General features: G+C 43.4%; 1 protein-coding gene across 1 annotated transcript; it reads left to right on the top strand.

Annotated features, from left to right (window-relative positions):
* Positions 1 to 75: 75 nt before the first annotated feature.
* LOC120439719 (amine sulfotransferase-like) lies at positions 76 to 17,380 on the top strand. Its single transcript, XM_039610632.1, has 7 exons — positions 76 to 100; positions 14,075 to 14,223; positions 14,316 to 14,515; positions 15,238 to 15,364; positions 16,513 to 16,607; positions 16,711 to 16,882; positions 16,964 to 17,380. The coding sequence occupies exons 2-7, from the start codon at positions 14,082 to 14,084 to the stop codon at positions 17,071 to 17,073; spliced, it is 846 nt and encodes a 281-aa protein (XP_039466566.1). The 5' UTR covers positions 76 to 100; positions 14,075 to 14,081; the 3' UTR covers positions 17,074 to 17,380.
* Positions 17,381 to 21,979: the final 4,599 nt, after the last annotated feature.

Genomic DNA, 21,979 nt, shown 5'->3' with positions numbered 1-21,979 from the left:
ATGCTACGTCCAGATGAAGAGAATCAACTTTTTAGGGATTTTCTTACCTTAAGGGCTGAGCATGCATCTAGACTTTTTGGTGGATATGCTTTGAGATCAGGTCAGCAATATGAGAATGCTTTGGACAGTTGAATGATTTTCTTAGCAGTTAAATTTCTTTTCAGGTTTATGATTTCCTCCTTATAGTACTGTTTGCTGACTTAATCTTATCAGTTCTGTCTGTGCCATAGCTAATTGTTCTATTTCAAGTAGAGTTGCCTTCATTGGTGATATGAAGTCCTTCATAAGATGCATGAGAGAGAAATTCTTCTTCTCTGAACTATTGAACAACTATAAAACCAGTTGTTCAATGTCCGTCATTTACAATAATACATTCACAATAATTTATTTTTGATTGGATCAACCTTTTCTTCTGTGCTGCTTGTGTTGAGTGTAACACATTTTAACACATTTCTTAATTTGAGAGTCACATTCAATCAGTGCAAATGTGCACTCAGGTTGTTTTTGGCACTCACTTTCTGGATGACTCACTAGCATTGAGTCTTAAATACAGGTTTCATTCTGGATGCAGTACTCAAATTTTCAATCAACAATTCTGATTAAATTTGTATTTAAATACAGACTCCTATAGTTGGATCAGGATTTGCTGTCTGCATTTTGTCCATCTTTACTCCAACAATATCTACTGGCAGTTCTAGTCTGGGCCAGGTCAACAGGGCAAGCAGCCTAAGCAGAGAATCCTCCACCACCCTCTCCTCCACCACTTCCTCCAGCTAGTCTCGGGGAGCACCATGTCATTCTCAGGCTAGCCAAGAGATATAATCTCTCCAGTGTGTCCTGGGTCTGCCCCAAGGCCTCCACCCAGTGGAAGATGCTTAGAACACCTCACCCAGGAGATTCCCAGGAGACTTCCTTGTCAGATCCCCGAATCACCTCAACTGGCTCCTTTCGATGTGGAGTAGTGGCTTTACTCTGAGCCCCTCCTGGACGGCTGAACTCCTCACCCTATCTCTAAGGGAGGGGCCAACCACCCTTTGGAGAAAGCTCATTTATGTCGTTTTACTCCGTATTCTCATTCTTTTGGTCACTAACCAAAGCTTGTGACTATAGGGTGAGGGTAGTCACCACAGCTGACCAGTACAGTGTCTGTATCAGATATAAAACAGACCAAAACACGGCAGTTCAGTCATAATCACATTACAACTTACAGCTTAGGAAACCTATTAGTTGAGAGCAGAAATATATAACATTATGAACAGAATCAGTGACAAACGCAGCTGTGGCAGAGTCAAACAGCCACCAGAACAAGTCTGACTTATTGCCAGTTGTTACCTCCCCTCACCACCATGGTGGGGGCTAAGGCAGGAGGAGACAGCAAGACTAGACAACCAAAATTAATGAACAAGAGGGACAACAGCAAGGTTAATAGTCAGGCAGGATTTATTCATCATTTACAATGCCTTTGCAATAATAAACTTGACAAAAGAAAAAGGTGGGGAGGAGCACCAGGCGGTTGAGCCAAATCAACCAAATAATTTACAAAATGAAAAGAGGCCAACAGCCTGTCTAAAGTCTAAATAAAGCAATAAACAAAACAAAAGGCCTGCCTAGCTGCTTGACAAAAGGTCAGCCACGCCATGCCAATAGACATGTGCCATTTTACTTTGAATTGGCCAATAGGTGGAGGCTTGACACCTGAAAGATAAGAGCAACAGAAAACAACAGGGCTACATATCATGGCACATGTAACACAGTGAAGGTCTTGCAACGGTTGTATAAGGATCGAATAAGGACCGAATGGCTCGTATGACAGCTCAAATTCATATTCAAATTTTATTTGTCACATACACAATCATCGCTGGCCAAATCTGAGTTTTTCCAACTCTTTGGGATCAGTAACAACCTTTCGCCGTACTTTCTGAAGACATGCACTGGTACTACTGAGATGACAGGGAGAAAGGCAGTCGGTTTCAAATTGAGGCTTTAGATGGGATGGTGAAGTGTGCTTAGACTTACCTCCACTCATTGAATGTAATGACATCATGACCAACAGGTCTGAAATCCCCTCACCAGAGGTTGCGTGTTCCCATGCCCACTTGATGCTCATAGCGCCTTGAATTACTGAGATAGATCCCGAAGGACAGATTTTGATACGTGTTCACAAAGAAAGGCAACAAATTAACAGTCCTCACAATGCTCCCTTTGCCCAACATTTGGATTTGGGATGGGTGATAGTTGGGGAAGTTTGCATCAACATGGCACACAAGCCTACTGTAGCTGTCTATAAGACTAGTGTTCTGCCGAATGGACGTCCATCTTTGATGGTGCTTGACAGAATCAAATCTCTGTGAAAGAAAAGTTGGGGTATGGCGGGGAGCAAAAATCCGATATTTACCCTTGCCTGTCCAGTTATGGCTCCATCAACCTTCCTGCTGAGGAAAAACCTGGGGTAAGCGTATTCACAAGACAAACATGTGATAACGAACCTGCTTTGTTGTATGAAGATGAGAGCTTTCTGAACATCATGCAGAAGGAGTTCTGCCAGCATTCCGCTCTCAGGCCCTGACCTAAATAACTCCCTTTTAGGAGTGCTGCTCAGGTTCAGAAAGGACATTGTTGCTGTGACAGCTGACATCCAACAGATGTTCTATGGTTTCATGATGAGAGAGGACCACAGAAATTATCTAAGATTTCTTTAGGCGCAAAGACCATGACCTGACCAAGGAAGTAGTGGAATACTGCATGCGGGTGCATGTGTTTGGGAATAGCCCATCACCTGCAGTCTCTATATATGGACTTCAAGAGCTTCCCAAGAGGGTGAACACAAATACGGACCCGACACATGCCAGTTTGTGGAGAGACACTTTTATGTGGACAACGGACTGATCTCTCTCCCGACAGAAGCAGAGGCTATTGACCTCCTCAAGCGCACTCAAGCATCACTGGCGTAATCTAATCTTAAACTGCATAAGATTGCCTCCAACAGTATCAAAGTGATGCAGGCTTTCACATATGAAGATCTGGCTACAGGGTTAAAAGACTTGGTGCTAAATGAGGAAATTCTCCCAGCGCAAAGAAGCCTTGGTCTGTGCTGGAGGATAGATTCTGACACCTTCAAGGTTGCAGCTGACAATAAACCCTTCACTCGCAGCCTCGCCTCTGTCAGTGCGCCCCAGAGCAGCTGTGGCTACATTGTAGCTTGCCATCACCAGTGTGTGAATGTGTGTGTGAATGGGTAAATGACTGAATGTAGTGTAAAGCGCTTTGGGGTCCTTAGGGATTAAGCAAAGCGCTATACAAATACAGGCCATTTACTATTTAAGATAAGATAAGATAAGATAACCTTTATTAGTCCCACACGTGGGAAATCTGTCCACTTCCTGTCACAGCAGGAAGTGGACAGTGCAAAAGTTATGAAGCAAAAATTAGAATACAATAAGAATAAATACAGTACACAACTGTACAGAATAGAATAAAATAAAATACTATATACAGTAAAATAAAATAGAATAAAATATACAATAGGATAAAAATAGAATACAAATGCTATATACAACTGAGTAAAAATACAACGATGCCAGAAAAGATTATTGCACTCAGTGTTATTGCACATGTGTGGATGTGTGTGTTTGATCAGTTAAAGTCTTTGTTGTGGAGTCTGACAGCAGTGGGGAGGAAAGACCTGCGAAATCTCTCCGTCCCACACCGTGGGTGCCGCAGCCTGCCACTGAAGGAGCTGTTCAGTGCTGTCACAGTCTCCTGCATGGGGTGGGAGATGTTGTCCAACAGGGATGACAGCTTAGCCGCCATTCTCCTGTCACTCACCACCTCCACTGGGTCCAGAGGGCATCCTAGAACAGAGCTGGCCCTTCTGATCAGCCTGTTCAGTCTCTTCCTGTCCCCAGCAGAGATGTTGCCACCCCAGCAGACCACACCGTAAAAGATGGCTGAGGCCACCACAGAGTCATAGAAGGTCTTCAGGAGTGGGCCCTCCACTCCAAACGACCTGAGTCTCCACAGCAGGTACAGCCTGCTCTGCCCTTTCCTGTAGAGGGCGTCTGAATTATGAGTCCAGTCCAGTTTGTTGTTCAGATGAACACCAAGGTACCTGTAGCTGTCCACAGCCTCGATGTCCATACCTTGGATGTTCAGTGGTTGCAGTGGAGGATGTTTGTGCCTGCGGAAGTCTACCACCAGCTCCTTGGTTTTACTGGCGTTGATCTAGAGGTAGTTCAGCTGGCACCAGTCCACAAAGTCCTGAGTCAGTCCTTTGTACTCCTTGTCGTCCCCATCAGTGATGAGGCCGACTATTGCAGAGTCATCAGAGAACTTCTGCAGGAAGCACTGGGTGGAGTTGTGGGAGAAGTCTGCAGTGTAGATGGTGAAGAGGAACGGAGCCAGAACCGCTCCCTGGGGGCCCCGCATTGCAGATCGACCCTGTCCGACACACAGCCCTGAGTTCTCACATACTGTGGTCGGTCGGTGAGGTAGTCCAGAATCCAGGTAGTGAGGTGATGGTCCACTCCTGAATTCTCCCGCTTGTCCTTCAGGACCGTGGGAAGAATGGTGTTGAAGGCACTGGAGAAATCAAAGAACATGATTCTCACAGTGCTTCCTGCGGTCTCCAGGTGAGCGAGGGAACGATGTAGGAGGTGAATGACGGCATCATCTGCTCCAATGCCAGGCTGGTAGGCAAACTGAACTGAGTCCAATGATGAGCTCACCATGTGCCGAAGCTGAGCCAGGACCAACCACTCCAGGGTCTTCATCAGGTGGGATGTCAGAGCCACCGGCCTGTAGCCATTGAGGTCCTTGGGGCGTGAAGTCTTTGGCACTGGTACAACACAGGAGGTTTTCCAGAGCTGTGGGACTCTCCACAGTCTCAGGCTCAGGTTGAAGAGGTGCTCCATCACCCCACACAGTTGGTCCGCGCAGGACCTGACGACCCTTGAGCTGATGCCATCTGGGCCCGCTGCCTTCTTGACTTTAATCCTCCTCAGTTCCCTCCTAACCTGGGTGGTTGAGAGAGACAGGCTGGAGCCTTGTGATGAGTGTGTATTGGATGCTGTTGTTGGGGTGGGAGGAGTGAGCAGGGTGAATAGAGGAGGTGTGAAGCGTCTGAGGTGTCAGAGGTGGAACAGCAGCAGTGGGGTGGGTGAGTCTGCAGCCGATGTTGAAGACTGCCTCATGGATAAATCAGATCTGTTGAAGAAAAGATTCAGTTCATTTGCCCACCTCACATCCCTCCCAGGCAGAGCGTTCTGAGGCCTCTCCAGACTTCCCCAACGTTGTTTTGCTGAAGCTGGTTCTCCATCTTCTGCCTGTAGCTCTCCTTCCCATTCCTTATCAGTCCCCTCAGCTCTCTCTGCACCCTTTTCAACTCCTCTTTGTCTTTGGATTTGAAGGCCCTCCTCTTCTGCTTGAGGACAGCTTTAATTTCTGGGGTAATCCAAGGTTTGTTGTTGGAGAAACACCGTACAGTCCTGGTAGGTACGGTGTTATCCACACAGAAATTAATATAGTCAGTAATGCATGTAGTAAGGCTGTCGATGTCCTCTCCGTGGTCGTCACAGATCACCTCCCACACAGTCGACTCAAAACAATCCTTAAGAGCCTCCTCGCCTCCTCCGACCATCTCTGGACTGTGCGAGTGGCTGGTGGCTCCCCGCGCACTAAGGGCTCATACACAGGGACAAGGTGCACCAGGTTGTGGTCAGATCTGCCCAGGGAGGGAGAGGTGATGAACTGTATGCCTCTTCAGCATTGGCATACAGTAAGTCCAGTGTTTTATTGTCTCTTGTTGGGCATGTCATATACTGGGTGAAGGTGGGCAGTGTGGAGTCCAATGAGGCATGATTAAAGTGCCCTGATATTACGAGAAGGGCTCTCGGAGATTGTGTTTGCAGTCTGCTGACCACAGAGTGGAGAGTGTCACAGGCTGCATCCGCTGGCCGAGGGGGGACATACGCTGTTATCGCGATAACATGCGAGAATTCCCGGGCAGGTAGTATGGACGCATGCTAACGGCTAACAGCTCAATGTCTCTGCTGCAGAGTTGTTCTTTCACAGTGATGTGCCCAGGGTTATACCATCTGCCATTCACAAACACTGCCAGTCCCCCTCCTTTCCTCTTACCGCTCTCTCTCGTCCTGTCCGCTCGCAGCAGCTGGAATCCCAGTAGTGTCACGCTCATGTCCGGAGTTAGCGGTGTTAGCCACGACTCCGTTAGCATCATGATGCTACATTGCCGGTACTCCTCTGTGACCAGGTTAGCGACGTGAGCTCATCCATCTTATTGGGCAAAGATCTTACGTTTCCAGTGATTACAGAAGGAAGAGATGGTCAATAACGTCTCCTTCTCGGGCGACGGCGCTCCTTCCCAGCACGACAACCCCGTCTTTTCTTCCTCAGCTCGCTGGGAATGTCGAGTCTGTTCGCCGGCAGTACCACTGCGGGACGCAGCGCTAACAGCTGATCCCTACTGTAAACAAAGGATCCCTGCACTGGGTCCCCAGACACGGGTGAAAAAAGTGGAAAAAACTAAGAAAACGACCAGGACTAACACAAAACGGTGGAACATGGTTGCAGGGTCTAAATTGCAATACGTTAGCTATAAAAATTACAAGGAGAAAAAGATAAGAAAGAAAGAAAGAAACTCAGAGTGAGCAGAGCTGCTGTAACAGGCTGCTGCACACGGGGGGCGCCGTTTATTACTACAGATGGACAGTGTCGAGTCGGCTTTGTACTCGGCTTTGTACTCGGAAAAGCCAAGCTAGCTCCTAAACCAGAGCCTACAATCCCTCGCTTGGAACTCTGTGGGTCAGTGCTGGCCATCAAGTGGCAGAACTAATCCTCGGGAGCTCGATCTTAAACCTGATACTGTAAAGTTTTTCTGTGACAGCAAGGTGGTTCTTGGATACATCCACAATAAATTGAATTAGACAGACAACTTCTCCTCAGCAGTGGCACTACGTGCCAACAGATCAGAATCCAGCTGATCTAGCCACCAGATCAGTCCCAGCTTCTCAGCTTGCAGAGACTATCTGGTTTACAGGTCCAGATTTTCTTCACAAGCCTCCTGTGGCTGAAACACATGAGCCCTTTGAGCTGGTGGAACCAGAAACAGATTTAGAGGTAAGACACCAGCTGACATCCTGTGCTACCCATATAACCGAGGGTAAATTTACTTCAAATAGGTTCCAACACTTCTCCACCTGGAGGTCCTTACTGAGAGCAGTTGCCTTCTTGAGCCACCAGACTCAATCATTCAGCACCAACTCCCCAAATACATGTAGAGGATGGCATATGTGCAACAAACTTCATACTCCAGAAGAACTGGAGGCAGCAATCATTCTCCCAAAACAGAATCATGTGACCCATTACCATGAAAAGATAAAACATCAAGGACGACAGTTTACAGAAGGGGCAATCAGAGGGGAAGGCCTGTGGATTGTTGCTGGCAAAAGGTTGATATTAGCTCTGTAATCCATTCCTGTATTGCCTGCCGAAAGCTGAGAAGAAAACTGGAAGTCCAGAAAATGGCCGACCTTCCCCAGAATGTCTGAGCATGTCTCCTCCCTTTACATATGTAGGGTTGGATGTTTTTGGTCCGTGGGAGGTAATCACCCGAAGAACCCGAGGTGGAGCAGCTTAGAGTAAGCAATGGGCGATCCTTTTCACATGCATTTCACAGTTCCAGGGCTGTGCATATAGAAGTCATTGAGTCCATGGACTCAAGTAGCTGCATCAATGCACTACGCAGACTTTTTGCTTTAAGAAGGCCAGTGAAGCAGCTGAGGTCAGACTGTGGTATAAACTTTGTTGGAGCATGTTCCCAATTAGGAATAAGACAAGATGATCTGAGTCAAGACAAGATCCTGAAATGCCTCTATGAACACGGCTGTACGTGGGAGTTCAACCCTCCACATGCATCGCATATGCGAGGTGTGTGGGCGCATGATTGGTGTAAACAGGAGGATACTGGACTCCATGTTGTCTCATGGTAAACACAATCACCTGACTCATGAAGTGCTCTGTACCTTGATGGCAGAGGTGTCTGCCATAATCAGTGCAAGGCCATTGATTCCGGTCTCCTCCGATCCTTCTTCACCACTGCTGCTGCAGCTCCGGCTGGTGAGGTTGTTGGAAAAGAACTTTTGAAGTGCCAGTGGAGACGAGTGCAGGCACTTGCTGATGAATCCTCTAATCACCTGGCTGATTAGGGTCCCACACCCGCTTTCACACCTTGGCGCATGTGATTAGAGGATCACCAGGGGTCCTTTGTCCCTCCTTGGGGGATACTCCCACTGGGTTTAAATCTGGGACTCTCGGCCATTTGACCTTAGAACTGAAGAAGCTTCTCGGATGAGAGGTGAAACGTCTTCAAGCAACTTAAAGAAGTCCAGACGCTTTTCTTTGCAAACTCCTTTGACTACCTTCTTTGAAGTGCAGTAGTTATAGGTCGTAGCTTCTGAGCTAATGATACAAGTCTACGCTCACCCACTACCTGCTTGTTTTTCTTTGTATTAATATGAGATTGTATATCTACAATATATTTATTTTGTTGTCTCCTATGTTAGTGCCTAAATATACTTAGCTGCTGATTATATGACAATCCATTAAGAGTTTTGTTTTATGTGTTTTTCTAATTTCACTCCAGTTCAATGATATCAGTTCAAGATGATTTCTATGTTTGAAGTCATTAAAAGAACAAATACGCTCACCTTCCTGGCTCTTGAAAAGGAGTTTGGCTGGCTGTTTATCTATGTTCACACTCAGAGAGTTCAACACAGAGAGAGAACAGTACAATCATACACAGTACAACATGTAGTGAAATGCTTATTGCTGTGCAATTCCCGATCACTAAAAATAAAAAAAATAAACTAAAATTCAAAATTAAGTATAAAATTAAAATGTAAAAAATGCAAAATTAAAAAGGTTTATGAATCAGCAGTGTGCAAACTTATAGTATATTGATAGTCAAAAACAGTTGGGTATATTAGGTATATTGAGGTATATTATTGCTCTTTGTCTGGTCCCTCACCCACAGTGTTGGGATGGTTACTTTTAAAATGTATTCACTACAGATTACAGAATAAAATCCCCCAAAATGTATTTTGGAACACATTCCGTTACATTACTCAGTGAGAGTAACGTATTCTGAATACTTTGGATTACTTAATATATCGTCGTGCTTTTTACAACTACATGAATGTGTTATTGCTGTGTGATTGTTTTTTTTTTACTATTACTGAAGGCCACTCGCCATATCAATACTAACTAGATTTTAAAATCTTAATATAAAATGAGTAACAGTAGGGTGGACACATTAGGCAAGGCTGCACTTTTTGCAGTGATCTCGTATCTTGTCGAAAACTATTTCTGTATCAGTAATATGTTTTCTTTTTATCTGTTAATAATCATGTGGAACTGCATATGATTATTTGCAGCTAGCAGGTTGATAATGCTATTCATCAAGTCTAAAAACGGCATGTTACTATGTGGAGATAATCAAATCAAAAATGATCAGGTTATATTCTAATTTTTATTCAGGCATACATGTGCACTGTGTTTATTCAGAGAGATTAAGCTTGTGTTTCTGTCATGGAGTGATTGTGCTCAACTGAAGGAAGCTTATTAGACATGAAACAGATGATATGTAAAGGCGAATTTTGCCAAAGTGCTTATTTTTTTTAATTATCTTTTTTTTTTCTAAAGAAATCTACTACATCATTTGTAATTTTTTTTATGTCGTGTAATTTCCATTGCAAATATTCATCACAGTTAAATTAAGAGGGGATGGCAGTAAAAACTCCGGAGCTGTGATGTCATTAAGTTCAGTGCTGTAGAACGATCGCGCTGCATTCTCGGGAGGTCTGGACTCTCCTGTGAACTTATGAAGCCTGGACTACCGAGAACACGAGGACTGGTGTACTTGAGTATTTAGAAATGGCCTAACAGTCTGCAGTCTATGAACTACCGTCAGCTAACGCCAGCTAACAATGTTAGCTTGGTGGCGAGTAGCATTCAGTAATAGTAATAAAAATCACACAGCAATAATACATCGAAGATACTGAGGTTTTGCCAATCCCATTCTTTTTATGAAGTGCTGTTGGGATTTCCAAGTAAGAAAACCATTCCTGCCCGTTCACTGCTGGCCCGTTGTTCTGGCTCTGGGTCCATTGTGTAACTGACCCCACCAACATTGATAGGACGCTTATATTAGAGCCTCTTATTGCACGTTTTCTCTGGATTTCCAGCAATCAAGATCAGAGAAACTGTATGACAGGGATTTCTTTAAATCACCCTGCCGTTCTTTGTTCAGCTGAGACACCTGAGTTAGAAAACACACAACACTGCAGTTCTTTCACTCATGAGGGCGGTCACAGAGCACTTTCGCACAGGAGACACTCATGGACTCGCTTTGTCACCGCTTATTTTTTTTTATTTATACAAGATTGTTCTGTGTGTGTGTGTGTGTGTGTGTGTGTGTGTGTGTGTGTGTGTGTGTATTACAAAGATAACAGAGTTATTCTCAGAACTCAGAGCTGAGGTTTCACTTCTCTATATCTAAATGTTCTCTGAAGACAGGAAGCGGTTAGTAGCTGCATAGGTTCATCACACAAGTTACTAGGTGAAAAGTCACATAGACATGTGCTTAATGATAAATTAAGGAATACATTTCATGGAGCTGATCACATATATGTTCAATAATCTTTTAACACTGTATTAATCCCAGATGGGAATGGAGTTAAAAAAATAAATAAACAAACAAACAAATAGAGCATACTTGAACCCGAGCTAGCCGCTCTCAGCCATTCGATATATGATTACATGCTCATCCAAGTGATTTAAACCTGTGTTTAAATCACCAAAATTGGAGAAGGCTTAGAGAGGGATAGCCGGAAACTGGAAATGACCACCATGTATTCTGATGACCACCTATTTAAATGTTTCAGTTTCAGTTTTATTTGTCATATGCAAGTTAGCACAGGGTCAACATTGCAATGAAATGTATTTGACGAGCAGCAGACAGTAACTCAGCAGTATAGTAAGTAAAAAAAAAAATAGTAAGAGCAAAATGTTTATAAAATATAGTAAAAGAGAAAAGTTAACAGAATATATATATAAAAAAAAAAAAAAAAAAACACCCAGCACGCCCCTACGGGCGGTTTATCCTTCAAGCTCGGGTCCTCTACCAGAGGCCTGGGAGCTTGAGGGTCCCTGCAGTATCTTAGCTGTTCCCAGGACTGCGCTCTTCTGGACAGATATCTCCGATGTTGTTCCCGGGATCTGCTGGAGCCACTCGCCTAGCTTGGGAGTCACCGCACCTAGTGCTCCGATTACCACGGGACCACCGTTACCTTCACCCTCCACATCCTCTCGAGCTCTTCTCTGAGCCCTTGGTATTTCTCCAGCTTCTCGTGTTCCTTCTTCCTGATATTGCTGTCATTCGAACCGCTACATCGATCACTACGGCCGTCTTCTTCTGTTTGTCTACCACCACTATGTCCGGTTGGTTAGCCACCACCATTTTGTCCGTCTGCATCTGGAAGTCCCACAGGATCTTAGCTCGGTCATTCTCCATCACTCTTGGGGCATCTCCCATTTTGACCTCGGGACTTCCAGGTTATACTCGCACAGATGTTCCTGTACACTATGCCGGCCACTTGGTTATGGCGCCCATGTATGCCTTGCCTGCTAGCATCTTGCACCCTGCTGTTATGTGCTGGATTGTCTCTGGGGCATCTTTACACAGCCTGCACCTGGGGTCTTGCCTGGTGTGATAGACCCCAGCCTCTATGGATCTTGTACTCAGAGCTTGTTCTTGTGCTGCCATGATTAGTGCCTCTGTGCTGTCTTTCAGTCCAGCTTTGTCCAGCCACTGGTAGGATTTCTGGATATCAGCCACCTCCTCTATCTGCCGGTGGTACATACCGTGCAGGGGCCTGTCCTTCCATGATGGTTCCTCGCCTTCCTCCTCTTTCTTGGGTTTCTGCTGCCTGAGGTATTCACTGAGCACGCTGTCAGTTGGGGCCATCTTCGTGATGTATTCGTGGATGTTTCTTGTCTCATCCTGGACTGTGGTGCTGACACTCACCAGTCCTCGGCCCCCTTCCTTCCGCTTAGCGTACAGCCTCAGGGTGCTGGACTTGGGGTGAAACCCTCCATGCATGGTAAGGAGCTTTCTTGTCTTTATGTCAGTGGCTTCTATCTCCTCCTTTGGCCAGCCTATTACCCCAGCAGGGTACCTGATCACGGGCAGGGCGTAGGTGTTGATGGCCCGGATCTTGTTCTTACCGTTCAGCTGACTCCTCAGGACTTGCCTGACCCTCTGCAGGTACTTGGTGGTTGCAGCTTTCCTAGCGGCCTCTTCATGGTTCCCATTCGCTTGCGGGATCCCCAGGTACTTGTAACTGTCCTCTATGTCTGCAATGTTGCCTTCTGGTAGTTCAATTCCCTCAGTTCTGACTACCTTCCCTCTCTTTGTTACCATCCGACTACACTTCTCCAGTCCGAACGACATTCCAATGTCATTGCTGTATAGCCTGGTGGTGTGGATCAGTGAATCGATGTCTCGTCATACATGTACAGGAGGTGGCTGACAACCGCTCCGTTTAAGTAGTCGGTATCCGTAGCCAGTCTTGTTAACGATCTCACTGAGGGGGTTAAGGCCTATGCAGAACAGCAGTGGGGACAGAGCATCTCCTTGGTAGATCCCGCACTTGATGGTGACTTGTGCTATGGGCTTGGAGTTGGAGTGCAGTCAGCTTCTTCAGCCAGTAGGCGTGAACCATGTCGGGCCCTGGTGCTGTCCAACTCTTCATACTGGAGACCCTTTCTTGGATATCTGTGGATATCTGCCACTGTGATGGTTACTGGACCCTGTTCAGGGAGGTTGCTGTGGTCTGCCCTCAGATCCACTAGCCACTGAGTATTGCCGTTATGGGTTGCGTCCTTCTCCCATATGCTCTTCCAGTATTGCTCCGTCTCCAGCCTTGGTGGTGCTGTTCTGTTATTGTTCCCTTGCCACTGAGAGTACACCTTTGCTGGTTCTGTGAAGAACAGCTGGTTTATTCTCCTGCCTTCTACCTCTCTGGTGTACCTCCTCAAGCGGCTGGCCAAGGCTGTGAGTCTTTGCTTGGCAGTTTCCAAGGCCTCAGGTACGGACAGCTTGCTGTATTTCTTATGCACCTTCTTTGTCGCGCCTTTCTGCAACTCCGTTAGTTGGCTAACCTCCCTTCGTGCTACTTTGATCTTGCCCTCTAGCCTCCTTCTCGTGTGTAGGCGTGTAGTCTAACCACTACGCTATCCAGCTGCTTATTTCTGACGGGCGGTGTGTACAAAGGGCAGGGACTTAATCAACGCGAGCTTATGACCCGCGCTTACTGGGAATTCCTCGTTCATGGGAAATAATTGCAATCCCCAATCCCTATCACGCGTGGGGTTCAACGGGTTACCCACGCCTCTCGGCGAAGGGTAGACACACGCTGATCCACTCAGTGTGGCGCGCGTGCAGCCCCGGACATCTAAGGGCATCACAGACCTGTTATTGCTCAATCTCGTGTGGCTGAACGCCACTTGTCCCTCTAAGAAGTTGGACTCGGACCGCACGGGGTCGAGTAACTAGTTAGCATGTCGGAGATATATATATATATATATATGATATATATATATATATATATATATATATATATATATATATATATATATATATATATATATATATATATATATATATATATATATATATATATATATATATATATATATATATATATATATATATATATATATATATATATGAATGAATGTATGTACACACTTGGTAAATGGTAACTGTAATGGAATACAGTTACTCATATTTTGTATTTCAAATACGTTATGCTGGTACATGTATTCCGTTACTCCCCAAAACTTCTCACCCAGCATCAACTTGCCATGGGAAAGGTTATCAGGGGAGAAAAAGGCCCCCAACAATGTAGCCCCGGGATCCCTGGGACAGACAAACCTCTCCACCATGCGACTCACAGATTTTTTGTTTCTATTTATCTTTTTTATCTGTCTTATGTAGAACCAGTATGGAGCAGATCAGGGACCGTGTTTTCAAGCATAAAAACTACAATTTTGTGGTCGGTCATACAACTCCAGAGTACATAGACTCTCTTGAGAGTTTTGAAATAAAAGACAGCGATGTCTTCGTTGTGACTTATCCAAAGTCAGGTTGGTGAAAATTTCATATATTATTTATATTTGCTGTTTTGTGCTGGCCAGACTGATCCACTGATGATCTCTAATGTTTTTCCCCACATCAGGTACTGTATGGGCTCAGCAGATCATCATTTCCATCCACGAACTGCATGGGAATCAGAATAAATATTCAAACAACATGGAGAGGATGCCATGGCTGGAGTACAAGACAGCTGAACACACTCTTCGTCCCTCTCCACGACTCTTCGCCTCGCATCTCCCTGAACATATCATGCCTCCAGGAGTGAAGGAGAAGAAGGCAAAAGTCAGTACTTTATAGAAGCTCAATTCTTCTTGAAGAAAGAGGCACTCTTAAAGTTTGAGAAAGTGAAAATGATTTTATTACTTATTTTTTGCAAAAATAGAGCAAATTAAATTTGTACTTTCTAAGATTAATTAAATTTTTTATTATGTTTCCTATCGGTCACTGAAGTCCAGTTTTTTGAGGCTTGCACTTTGACCATTAGCCGCTTTTACAAACCAGCAAATCCTGGCAAATGAAAATAGAGTGGTTGATCTTCTTTTCAAAACAAATTTTTTTTTATTTGCCAGTGAATATGGTGCCCCAAGCAAGTAAAACTCTGAGCCTCTAACAAAATTTTGTAATGGGGTCATAAATCAAGGAATCTGAGGGTCATTTTTATCATAGACTTCTACACAAACACATGGTTCCAGGTTCAAAAAGCTAGCACTAGCATTTGTTTTATTTTAAATGATTCTGTGTTTTTATTTCAGTATATTATTTTTTGTCCTTTTCCTTTCTGACGATGAGGTCATTGCAGACTAAGAGGTTCATCAAATCAAGTAGAAATAGAAGAAAAAGAGCTATAAAAATATACAGACTTTAAAACATATTTTAAAAGATATTATTTGAAATCAAATTTTGACCCTAAAATTTGAATTGTTTTTCTTTTAAACTAATGACTTTAAATTTTTACATTTAAGTAACAAACTGTTAATATTCGGATTTTCTTTCTAAATATATAGATCTTGTATTTGATGAGGAATCCAAAGGACAACGTGGTGTCTTTTTATCACTTCAGCAAAGCCATGGCAGACCTGGACACTCCCGAGAGCTTTGACCAGTTTTTTGAGTGGTACATAACAGGAAACAGTAAGTTTCCTCACTTTATAGTAATCAGTAATTGATTCATCATCATGTGGATCGAAAGTCACACTTTATAGTTAATTAAGTCATTTTAAGTAATACATGTGTGTGTATATATATATATATATATATATATATATATATATATATATATATATACTAGAGGCCAACATAATTGGCCTCTAGTGTTGTACGCCACATCCCCATTGAGTTCCTGATGAAGGCTCTTAGGGTCCTGTTGATCTTGTACAATTCTAGGCATTCCAGTATCCAGCTGTGGGGCATTGAGTCATAGGCCTTCTTGTAATCAATCCAGGCAGTGCACAGGTTGGTCAGTCTGGTCTTGCAGTCTTGGCTGACTGTTCTGTCTACCAGTAGCTGGAGTTTTGTGCCTCTGGTATTCTTGCCAATCCCTTTCTGTGCCCTGCTCATTTATTGACCCATGTGCCTGTTCATCTTAGCCGATATGATGCCTGACAGGAGCTTCCATGTAGTACTGAGGCAGGTTATCGGTCGGTAGTTGGATGGGACCTTGTAAATGCAGTAAAAACTGTAAATTTAAACCTGTGCTCTAATTGTTTGGCTTGTGAAGTTACAAAACATATATATAAAAAAATATATAATAAAATTAAAAAAATATATATATGTATATAAAAAAAAATCTGTTACTAAACATTTTGTCTTTTCTGTCATATGATTCATCTCACAGCTCTTGCAGCTCTACATACTTGAAAGACTTTGGTGTCAGTGACCTGAAGGTTTCAGTGTGTGGCAACAGCGGTTTCACTTTAGTACCCAGTGATTTTGTGGTGCTGTGCTAGTATGTTAGCAGCGACACCAGTTTTGTGTGTGTGTGTGTGTGTGTGTGTGTGTGTGTGTGTGTGTGTGTGTGTGTGTGTGTGTGTGTGACATGTAGGGATTGAGCACACTGACAAAATCTGTACTACATTCGGAGGCACTACCACTGCATGATTAGCATGATTAGTAATAGACTTCCATCTGTCAGAACCAAATGGGTGGGTTGATCGTGCCTGCAGTCATGCTGTAGGTAACTACAGAGCTTACACTTGAGCTCCTCTTTTGACGTGAGGGTTGTATGTGAACTCAATTAAATGAGAATGCCAAATAACTGGATGCATTATGCCACTATACAGTTTTTGCATCATCCTGGTTTGACCATGTCAGGGAGTGGTATTTAAACAGAGAGCAGTACAACATCCTCTTCCTGACCTACGAGGAAATGATTTTGGTAAGATGTTTCTTCAAACTTTTGTTGTTCCAAAGGAAACTTAAATAAAATATCTGGCAGAGTTTAAGGTTGTTTTTCTGTTGCGTTCCTGCTTTTCTTTCAGGACCTGAAAGCATCAGTGAAGAAGATCTGCAACTTCTTAGGGATAAACCTGACTGAAGCCGCCATCAGTCAAGTTGTGGAAAAAGCTACATTTCAAAACATGAAGAATGACACGAAAGCAAATTATGAGCATCTTTCACCAGAGCGGTTCAGTGGGAAATTCCTGCGCAAAGGTAACATAACAGACCTGCAGCTGCTGTGCACAAAAGTTTGATATCAGGGTATCAGGTGTTGTGTTTTTGTCTTCATTACAGGTCAGATTGGAGACTGGAAGAACACACTGACTGTTGCACAGAGTGAAAGAGTGGATCAAGTCCTTCAGGAGAAACTTGGTGATTTGCCTTTGAGCTTCATCTGGGAATAAGCAGAGCAGCTCTTCAGGGTCTCCCAGGAGTTTTAAAAGCATAATTTTTCTGGTATTAAAATAAAAACAACAACAACAACAAAAGATTAATGTTTGTTTGCCCAAGATGTATTCATGTCATGTAGATCGTGATTCCAGGAATCAACAAAGGTCATTAATAAAATGTTTATCAGTCAGCACACGATACTTTGGATTCTCATAATTTCTGAATAGTCATTAACTGTTAATTGTGTTTTTTAATCACATCGCTTTGCCTTGACCTTAAAATGTAAGAAATTTCTTGAAATAAATGTACTTTTGCCATGAAGCCAGTCTGACTTTTGCTTAACCCACAAGTGATTTCTCCTCCCATGAGTCAACATTTAAGACAGAAGTATCTCATTTATTTGTGTAGAAGGATCAATACGAAAAGATCAAACATCAGGGTGTAAAAACACCTGTTTTCTTGGGTCATGTGATTCTGCGGAAGCAGAGGAATTCTTTGCAGCTGTTTGTCATCAAGGCTGATTGTGGCCCAGTTTAGATAAGGCACCGACGTTATTTCACCTTTTCATGCTGCATGGTAAGTAAGCTCATTGGCTGATGGACTCAAGCTTTTCCGCTCACTCAACCAAGGATACACCTCATCACTGGTTTACTGATCTTTTTCTTTAAATGTTAAACTCACACTAACAGCTATACAATGCAGTGACCTTTGGCAACTTCACAACTGAAGAACTGACTTTGTTGTAAAGACAAGATGAGCAAAGTTAATACAAACCTCTATTGGTCTCTAACCTTTGTAATAATACATAAATAAAATAACAAAAAAATTTGGTTTATGTTACAGACTATGGTGACAGGGGACAAGAGATGCCACAAAGGGCACATCCAATTAAGTAATAATATAATGGAGAATTTCCAATAGCAAAATGTTATAAAGATACAGGCGTCACCTGTAATAAAGCTGGTTTAAATGCATACAACAGCAAGAGTCCCCAAAAGGTTGGGGACCACTGCTCTAGGGAAAGCTTTGCTTGAGTAGAGAGTTCATAAAGCAGGCAGAGCATCCCATGTATGTTATCATTTGTGAGCTTTCACCATATGCGATTGGTTTCACAATGAGCAGCATTTCCTAAATGGTAACTTTTCTTTTCTATGGGCTGATATTTTGCGGGGTTTCTTTGTTTTTTCAAAAAAACAAAACAATTAAAGGTGGTGGATTGGGTCGAGTACCATGATCGACTCTGGGCTGGACCAACAGCCGAGGAGGTCGGATGCACCCTCCCCCTTGCTTGGGCAACGGCTCTGAAAGCAACCTTATCACAGACAAACAGAAGAAAATGGTATTGAGGGGAAAAGGAACGCGATTGGTCCCGTAGTTCAACTGAAAAAAAGACACAAAGCTGGAGTTCTTCTATATTTACGCTTCCCTCTCCTGTTGCTACTTCAATCGTGAAACTGATCAGTGGTCAGCTGATCGGCTTTTCTGTCGCAAGTCTCGTCTTTCTTGTTTGTTTTTTCACCTACTTTGTGCCAGAATACAGGAAATGTATTTAATATTACTTTCTCATATCAGCTGATGTTTGCTGGAGCCACGGCCATAAAAACTGCTGGTCATCATGTCGGTTTGGATATCTGTTGAGAGAGAAACGTGAAGATGAAACCATGAGATGTCCTTACTGAATCATCAGAGCTGAACAAATGATCGAGAAAGAGGTTTACCTTTTTGGTGGCATGGATGAGTTGAAGGGAAGTTAGGAACTGTTTCTGAGAAGCAAATAACACCAGGATCCTTTTCTATGAAGCTGACAGCTGGTAACTGTGCAGGGGCGGGTCTAGCAAAGTTTTGCCAGGGGGGCCAGGTAGGACATTAACAGGGAAAAGGGGACACAAAGAAATACTTTTCTTTCTTATTCTCATTTAAAATGTCTAGTTTTTAATGAATAATTTCTTCCAACCAAAGTGGTCATCTGATGTAAAATGTATAGAAATCATATATATATATACCAACAAGATAATTGAGATCACTGTCACAACAGCGTTTGTTTTCATTCAAAGGCTTTATGGCTTTTCCTATAATACCGGGTGGACCGGTCTCTGGTCAAAATGCCTGGGTTGATTTTTTGTCCAAGTCCAGCCCTGGTTATTCCTAAAATAATAGAGTGATCAGAGTTCAAATTTTTCATCCCACATGTTTGCTGAATAATCAAAACCCTGCACATAACCCTACCATGCCCAAAGCCAGGGTGCTCTGCAAAGGTTTCACCAGACCCTAAAGTGTCTTTTGCATACCTATTGCACAGAGCTTGGTAGAGACTGGCAAGAGGGTCTGCCATGGCTGATTGTGGCTGCAAGAGAAGCAGTCCAGAAAAGCACAGGTTTCAGCCCTAATGAGCTTGGGTTTGGACATAGTGTGCGTCGGCTCTATAGGATAAACGGGTTTATTCAGCCACCTAAAAACTTGGTTGACTTTGTAAATTAATTAAGACTTTGTGTGTTTGTATCTGGGGTTATGGCAAAGCAGAATCTGCAAAAGGCACAGACTAGAATGAAGAGGGTATATGATCGTGTTACAAAACTGAGTTTTGTTGTGGGGACCAAGTTGTGGCATAATTGCCAGTTGCGGGATCTCTGTATCATCCCCAATTTACAGGTCCTTAACGAGAAACTTTCTGATTTTAATTACTTGAATTCAACCCTAAAACGAAAAAAAAGTAGGTTCAGCTCTGTCATGTAAACTTACTCAAACCGTATTATGCAAGTGACCAAAATTCTAGTCGGTGCATTAAGGACACTGTTCACCCTGTTTTGGCTGTTTCTTCACTTCCGTACTTTTTGAAATTGATGAAATACCAGAGCCTGATGACAGTTTGGTCATCTGAAGAAATTTCAGTCTCTTTGTAATCTGGATAAATTCCTGTCTCATTTGCCGGTAGATAAATGCAATGAGCTGTCAGAACTGATTTTGTATTGCTGTTTGTTTGGTGAGGTTCCCACTTGCACGGACTTGATTGAACATGATACTGATATTGGAAATATACAGCTGATCAAGCAGCGATTTTATTGCATGTCACCAGATAGCTTAAGCATTTGGATGCTGAAGTTTCTTTTATGCTCCAAAATGATTATTGGCATGGTTATTGGCAGGTGCCGTTGTCAGAAAAAAACACAAAAATATTGGCTTTCTTTACTCCTTCTGGTCTTTATTCTTATAAAGTCATGCCGTTCGGTTTAAGAAACACTTCAGCAACATTTCAGCAGTTAATGAATCAAATTGTGGCCGGCTTGGAGGGCTGTTTCATCACATTAGAGCACTGTTTAATCGATGGGCTGATGCCGCACTTACTATTAACTTTGCTAAATATGAGTATGCCAAGGAAACGGTGACCTATCTTGGCCGTGTGGTGCCCACAGTGACAGCAAAGATTGCAGTAATTGAGCAGTATCCTCCCCAACAACAAAGAAGAAACTGCAAAGATTTTGGGGTCAGGTGAGTCATTATAGAAGTTTCAATAAAAATTTTCCACTGTGTTATGCCCACTGACTGAGTTGTTGAAGGCCAAAGCAAGTAGGGAGTAGGACCAGCAACATGAAATGTTGTTTTCCTCGTGTATATCTTGTCTTTGGGATGTTTATTTCAGTGATCCTTTTCACGTCAGTCTTTGTGGGTGGGGATCTGACAGCCCTGCTGGGTACTTAATTTTTGCACCGTTGCAGGAACGGATCCTGTTGATAGATCTGCAGGACTCAAACTAGTGCAAGTCAAAGGGAATTTATTTACAGCAACACCAGATGAACTATATACATATGTACCGTGAAAAAGGGAAGGGGGCTTCACATCCAGTGAAAGGTCTGGGGCAGGGTAACACATCCACACTCCTCTTCAAAAAACTGACAGTGACTCACAAGCACTTGATCCAATCCACGCTGAAACTCACTCACGCTCATCCAAACAGGGTCCACAGGAAAAACAGCCAAGGGTCCAGGAAGATCTGTCCAGAGAGAGGGAAACGATTGTTAGAAGAAAGCCAGAGAACATGATGGGAGACTAGAGAAATCACAGAGAGAGCTGGGGCACACTAACAGAGGTAAGTACAACGATCCAGCGAAGAACAACACTCTTCTAAGGCCCCAATTAGTAACTGAGTAATCACAGGAGATGACCAGCAGGTAAATGATGTGAACCAGGTGTGGAGATCGGGACCAGGAGTCAGCACCACTCTGGCGGGGAGCAATGAAGAGGGGGAGAGAAGGCCCAAAACAAACAGATACCAGGGAGGCCTAGGGAACTATAACAGGATCCATTGGTTGGAGTGCAGCAGGCAAACTGAGAACACCTGAGCTGGACCTTTACCCCTATATAAAGGAGTGGGTGTTGCGCAGCAGGGGGGAATGGGTTTACCTCACCTTCCAGCTTTGGCATGCTTGTCCTCTATGGTCAGATTTATTTGTGTTTGCTTTGCGTTGCTTAATTTAACACTAAACATCACTCATTCACATTGACATGAATGATTTTACTGACTTCACACACCAGACTGTTGTTCTTTTTTGTTGTTGTTATTTTCTTTAAAATAAACATTTGTAAATGATTGTTTGGTGTCCTTTCCAATTCTTTGTCATAAGCCATGAGCCAGGTTGTGACATTTATTCAATGTCCGCATGGCTGCCTTCCAGACTGGGCAGAGATGCATTCTCTTTCCATCAAAGAACTCAGCAGATTTAAAACTGTTTCTTGAGCTAGGTCAAATCTTCCCACTCCCTCTGTTATCAGTGTACCATATTTAATTCCAAATAATTAATAAAGTAATTGTAAAGTAGAATCACGTAATCTAGAGGTGGCTGTAGAAGTAGGCTGAGTCTCCCAGTTCATCAGGGCCAGAGATGGAGGTCTGTGACTCTCCGAATGAAGGTCTGACAATATCAG

Source organism: Oreochromis aureus, linkage group 4 (assembly GCF_013358895.1).
Source record: "Oreochromis aureus strain Israel breed Guangdong linkage group 4, ZZ_aureus, whole genome shotgun sequence".
NCBI classification, from domain to species: domain Eukaryota; kingdom Metazoa; phylum Chordata; class Actinopteri; order Cichliformes; family Cichlidae; genus Oreochromis; species Oreochromis aureus.
The sequence above is the reverse complement of the archived record's forward strand: the minus strand, read 5'-3'. Positions and strand labels throughout refer to the sequence as shown.